Source organism: Myotis brandtii, unplaced genomic scaffold (genome assembly GCF_000412655.1).
Source record: "Myotis brandtii unplaced genomic scaffold, ASM41265v1 scaffold1144, whole genome shotgun sequence".
Classification (NCBI taxonomy): domain Eukaryota; kingdom Metazoa; phylum Chordata; class Mammalia; order Chiroptera; family Vespertilionidae; genus Myotis; species Myotis brandtii.
In genome coordinates, this window is record NW_005353944.1 from 152424 (window position 1) to 158619 (window position 6196).

At 44.2% G+C, this 6196-nt stretch overlaps 1 protein-coding gene across 5 annotated transcripts in view; it reads right to left on the reverse strand.

Moving 5' to 3' along the window:
• The window catches only part of RIOK1 (RIO kinase 1), a 45999-nt gene that overhangs the window by 34651 nt on the left and 5152 nt on the right, over positions 1 to 6196 (reverse strand). For 3 of the 5 annotated variants that reach the window (XM_014548298.1, XM_005857867.2, XM_005857868.2), the window contains exon 2: positions 2770 to 2983. The exons of 1 other annotated variant lie outside the window; for it this stretch is intronic. In XM_014548298.1, the coding sequence (XP_014403784.1) occupies positions 2770 to 2904 (135 nt within the window). In that variant the 5' untranslated portion in view covers positions 2905 to 2983. Of the gene's footprint in view, positions 1 to 2769; positions 2984 to 3130; positions 3157 to 6196 lie in introns of those variants that run through there. One more of the 5 variants, XM_014548288.1, reaches the window with a different exon arrangement.

Below are 6196 nucleotides of genomic sequence, written 5' to 3' on the forward strand. Positions count from 1 at the left end.
GGTCCCAGACCGCAGACAGCCTTGCCTGCTGCCGCCTGCCTTCAGTATGCAAATTAGCCGCCATCTAGTTGCTTCAGGGTGGGGGTCCCCACTGGGGTGCCTGGCCAGTCTGGGTGAGGGGCTGAGGGCTGTTTTCAGGCTGGCGGGCGACTGAAGCTCCAAACCTCTCCTTTTTTTCTTTTTTTTTATTCTGGCATTTATTTACCTTCTATGCCTGTCACTGGAGCTGAGAGCCGGCTTTCTCTCTGAGGCTCGGCTGCTGAAAGCAGGTTTCTGGCCTTTGTTTACCTTCTGTATTTGCAACTTTGTTGCGACTCCAGCTCTGAGATCCCGGCTGACTGAAAACAGGTTACTGGGGTTTTGTTTAGCTTCTATATTTGTTACAATGTTTCAAACTGCAAGCTCAGAGGCCAGCAGCGGCAGGCAGGGAACGTTGGAGTCCTCCTTCACTGAAGCAAGCAAGCCTCCTGTTCGCTTTAAGCTGCCTGGCTGCCGGCCGCCATCTTGGCTGGCAGTTAATTTGCATATCCTCCTGATTAGCCAATGGGAAGGGTAGCGGCCATACGGCTAATTACCATGTTTCTCTTTTATTAGATAGGATGGTACTGGAAGTCCTATTGACAGCAACCAAACAAGAAGTAAAAAATAAAAGGCATCCATATTGAAAAGGAAAAAGTAAAACTGTCATCATTTGCATATGACATGATACTATATAGAGAGAACCCTAAACATTTCACCAAAAGACTACTGGAAATGATAAATAAATTCAGTAAAGTAGCAAGATACAAAATATTCAGAAATCAGTTATATTTTTATACATCAATAATGAACTATCAGAGAAGAAAACTAAGAAAACAATTCCATTTAGAAGTGCATAAAAAAAATACCTTAGAATAAATTTAACCAACAATGTAAAAGACCTGTATTCAGAAAATTATAAGACACTGACAAAAGAAACTGAAGAAGATACAAATATGTGTAAGCATATACCATAATCATAGATAAGAAGAATTAAAATAATTAAAATGTCCATGCTATCCAAAGCAGTTTATAGATTCAACACAATTTCTATCAAGATACCAATGGCATATATTTCACAGAACCAGAATATTCCAAAAATATATGGAACCACAAAAGACCCCAAATAGCCACAGCATTCTTGAAAAAGAAGAACAAAGTTGGAGGGATCATACTACCTGTTATCAAAATATTCTAAAAGGCCATAGTAATCAAAACAGTATGGTACTGCCATAAAAACAGACATATAAATCGATGGATCAGAACAGAGAGCCCAGAAATAAACCCATGCCTTTATGGTCAATTAATATTTGACAAAGAAAACAAGAACATACAATGGACAGATAATGTGCAAAAAAATGAAACTAGACCACCTTACACCACACACAAGAATAAATTCAAAATGTAGTAAAGACTTAAATGTAAGACTCAAGATCATAAAAATATTAGAAGAAACATAGGTAGTAATATCTCAGACATTTCTCATAACAATATTGTTTCTGATATATCTCCTCGGGCAAGGGAAACAAATGAACAAATAAACAAATGGGACCTCAAACTAAAAAGTTTTTGCACAACAAGGAAACCATCAACAAAATGAAAAGACAACCCATTGGAATCGGAGAACATAATTGCTAATGATACATTTTATAATGATATATTTGATACCCAAAATTTATAAAGAACTTATAAACTCAACACCAAAAAAACAAACAATCCAATTAAAAAATGACCAAAAGAATAGACACTTCTCCAAAGAGGAAATACAAATGATCAATAGACATATGAAAAGATGCTCAATGTCACTAATCATTGGAGAAATGCAAATTAAAACCACAATGAGAGATTGCCTCACACTTGTCAACATGGCTAACATCAATAAATCAACAAACAATAAGTGTTGGTGAGGATGTGGAGGAAAGGGAACCCCCATACACTGTTTGTTGGTAGGATTGGTGCAGCCACTGTGGAAAACAGTATGGAGTTTCCTCAAAAAATTAAAAATGGAAGTGCCTTATGACCTAGCAATTCCACTTCTTGGAATATATCCAAAGAAACCTGAAATACTAATTTGAAAAAATATATGCACCCATATGTTCATTCCAGTGCTACTTTTACAAAAGCCAAGACTTGGAAGCAGCCCAAGTGCCCATTAGTAGATGAGTGGATAAAGAAGCTGTGGTACATTTACAACCTGGCCTTTAAAAAAGGAGAAAATCTTAACTTTTGTGATAGCATGGATGGATCTGGAAAGTATTATGCTAAGTGAAACAAGCAGTCAGAGAAAGACAAGTACCATATGATTTCATTTATATGTGAAATCTAATAAACATAAGAAACTAAGAAACAAAGTAAATGCAGACTCATAGATAAGAGAACAGACTGACATCTGTCAGAAGGAAGGGAGGTTTGGAGGCTAGGTGAAAAAGGTGAAGGGATTAAGCAAAGGAAAAAAACTCATAGACACAATTAAAAGTATGGTGCTTGCCAAAGGGAAAGGGGATTTGGGAGAAGTAAGAGGATAAAAGGGGGATTAATTGTATTGGAAGAAGACATGACTAGGGATGGTGAACACACAATACAATATACAGATGATGTTCTGTAGAATCATATACCTGAAACCTATATAATTTTATTAACCAATGACACCCCAATAAATTCAATTTTTAAAAAACAGTAGAGTACTCAAAAAAATAAGTAAGAAGACATAAGCAAACAACATAAAGATTTATAGAATCATTTATAAAATACCTGTGGGTTACTCCCTCCATTCGAGATATAACACTTGGTGAGTTTTCCTCCATCATCCCAGTCCCAATCATCATCATCCTCATCATCATAATCTTCCTCCTCTTCTCCCTCCTCTTCTCCCTCATCTTCATTCATTTTCTCATTCACATTATTTTGAAAGTCTTCAAACAGATTGCCATCTCCCTCTTTGATTGTCTTCAAGTCAATGTTTTCACTAGAAATAACAATATTTTAGCATATTTAAACATACTCTAATTAGACTTACATATGTATTTATTCACAACATAATAGACTAAATCTGTAACAATAAAACCCAAAGGCTCCCTTACAATATATCTGCCAATGAACTTAATTTTAGTACCAAGTTCTTCTGTTTTTCAGAGTTCTGTCCCAGTTGTTTGCATATTCTCTAGGCCCTACTAAAGAAGTACATCAGGTGTTAAACCTACCTCTGCCTAAGTCAGAATTTATATTGCTAACTTCTCTGCTGAAAGAACTGCTCCAATCAATACTCCAGACCTGACTAGGAAAACTGCTTACAGAGCTGCTTTAAAAGAGAGTAAAAAAAAAAGCTTTCTGACAAAACTTGGGAATAAGTCTAAAGCAGCTTTACCTTGAACTCAATACCACTTTGCATCAAAAGCTGTATTCAAGATCTGTGTTACACAAAGAACTTCAAATCACCCTTGTTCATGAAGGGAAGGAATGGTGCATACAAGCACCACAAATAATAAAGTAGGCTTGATATAATTACACAGAAGAAGGGATTGATGCCCAGAGTAAAGAAAGCACAACTAATAGGGTTTGTTTTTGTCATGTGAGAATTCAGACCCAGGGTTACATATCTTCTTAGTTTTTCAAGAGAAACCAGGAATATGGATTTTTGTGTAAAATATCCCACTTAACTGGCAAGTTCAACTTATCAAAACACTGTGCTTATCAAACAAAACATGTCTGCACGTCAGATTTTACAGAGGTGCTACCAGTTTTGACTTTTCATGTAAAGAATGAGGACAGAAACCATATAAAACAATTGATAATATACACTACCAGCTTAAAAAGTCAGATGTGAGTTTAAATAAATTCAGATTATCAATTCTGAGTTATTTATTAATCACTAGGAGCCAAGCGCGCGATATCGCGCGGTGCCGCCCACCCACTTTCAGCCCTGCTTTGACACCCAAATCTGTTCATGAAGAGCTCCAGCGCACCTGGCCCAGCCCCCAAACCCTCTGGCCTTCTCTGGCTGCTTCAAGCCCCGACCTCAGTCCCTCCAGTAGCCTCGGGCTGGTCCCAGCTTCCGCCCTGTCCCCGCTTCAGCCCATCTCCAGAGCAACGCAGCGGATCAGCCCTCATGAGGAGAGCGTGGAAGCCTCCCGCCTGCTGCGCTGTGCTCCTTCCCCTGGCAGGTGGGCCGTGGGGCACTCAGAGTGCAAGCAGTGGGTGGTGAAGGACTGGTGAGGGGGGCGCTATGGGCTCTCACCCCTGCCCTCCCTGGCACGGGATGGTCCTGCCTCCTCCAGGTGCCTCCCCGCTTCCGCCCATCTCTGGAGCAATATGTTATATGTTAATGATGTGGTCGTTACCTGTTACAGCATCCTGCTCGTTAGCATATTAACCCTTTACTAGTATAGACTAAAGGCCTGGTGCACAAAAATTTGTGCATTCGGGGGTGTCCCTCAGCCCTGCCTGTGCCCTTTCGCAATCTGGGACCCCTCGGGGGATGTCCACCTACTGAGTTAGGCCTGCTCCCTGGGGGTATTGGGCCTAAGCTGGCAGTCAGACATCCCTCTGGCAGCCCAAGAGCCCTCGGGGGATGTCCACTTGCCAGCAGGGAGCAGGCCTAAGCTGCAGTTAGACATCCTTAGCACTGCTGAGAAGGTGGAAGAGGCTCCCACCACCACCGCTGTGCTGGCAGCCGTCAGCCTGGCTTGTGGCTGAGCAGAGCTCCCCCTGTGGGAGTGCACTGACTCCTGCATTGAGCGACTGTCCCCTGGTGGCCAGTGTGTGTCATAGTGACCAGTCATTCCCAGTCGTTCTGCTCTTAGGGTCAATTTGCATATTACCCTTTTATTATATAGGATAGAGGCCTGGTGCACGGGTGGGGGACGGCTGGTTTGCCCTGAAGGGTGTCCCGGATCAGGGGTCCCGCTGGGGTGCCTGGCCAGCCTGAGTGAGGGGCTGAGGGCTGTTTTCAGGCTAGCCACATCCCCTTCAGGGTGGGGGTCCCCACTGGGGTGCCTGGCCAGCCTGGGTGAGGGGCTGAATGTCTGTCTGCATGCTGGCCAAGCCCCCCAGCAGGAACCCTCACCCCATGGGACTGTGGCCAGCCTGGGTGAGGGGCTGAGGACTGTTTTCAGGCTGGCCACACCCCCTTCAGGGTGGGGGTCCCCACTTGGGTGCCTGGCCAGCCTGGGTGAGGGGCTGAGGGCCGTTTTCAGGCTGTCCACAGCCCCTTCAGGGTGGGGGGTGGGGGGTCCCGCTGGGGTGCCTGGCCAGCCTGGGTGAGGGGCTGAATGTCTGTCTGCATGCTGGCCAAGCCCCCCAGCAGGAACCCTCACCCCATGGGACTGTGGCCAGCCTGGGTGAGGGGCTGAGGACTGTTTTCAGGCTGGCCACACCCCCTTCAGGGTGGGGGTCCCCACTTGGGTGCCTGGCCAGCCTGGGTGAGGGGCTGAATGTCTGTCTGCATGCTGGCCAAGCCCCCCAGCAGGAACCCTCACCCCATGGGACTGTGGCCAGCCTGGGTGAGGGGCTGAGGACTGTTTTCAGGCTGGCCACACTGCTTGCTCCAGCTCTGTGGCCTCCCCCATCTTAGTTGGGTTAATTTGCATACTCGCTCCTGATTGTTTGGTGGGCGTGGCTTGTGGGTATAGTGGAGTGGCAGAGTGATGGTAAATTTGCATGTTTCTCCTTTAATAGTTTAGATGGTTTACAGAGCTCCAAATCTTTATTGAACAAATAGTCATTAAACACCTACTATTTACTAGGATTTCATAAACATAATCCCTAAGTTGACCTTTCATTTGCTAATACCCTAGAGTGGCATGTTAAAGTTATACCTTCAATAGTACTGGGGCTTCTCAACCTTGGCTAGACAATTCTTTGTTGTGGGAAGTTGTTTTGTGCCTCATAGGACTGTTGGCAGCATCTCCAGCCTCTACCTACCAGATGCTACTAGTTCAGCACCATCCCCAGTTGTAACAAACAAAAATGTCTCCAGAAATTGCCAAAGTCACTGGGGGTGGGAAAAGGGGAAGGTGGTGGACAGAATCCATTGGTTTACCTTTATAATATCCAGTGATAGATATTTCCCCTTAACTTCTTCCCTTGGGCCTTTTATATTCTTACTAGAGGCCCGGTGCACAAAAATTTGTGCACTCGGGGGGGTGGGGAGGGGGGTCCCCCAGCCCGGCCTGTGCCCTCT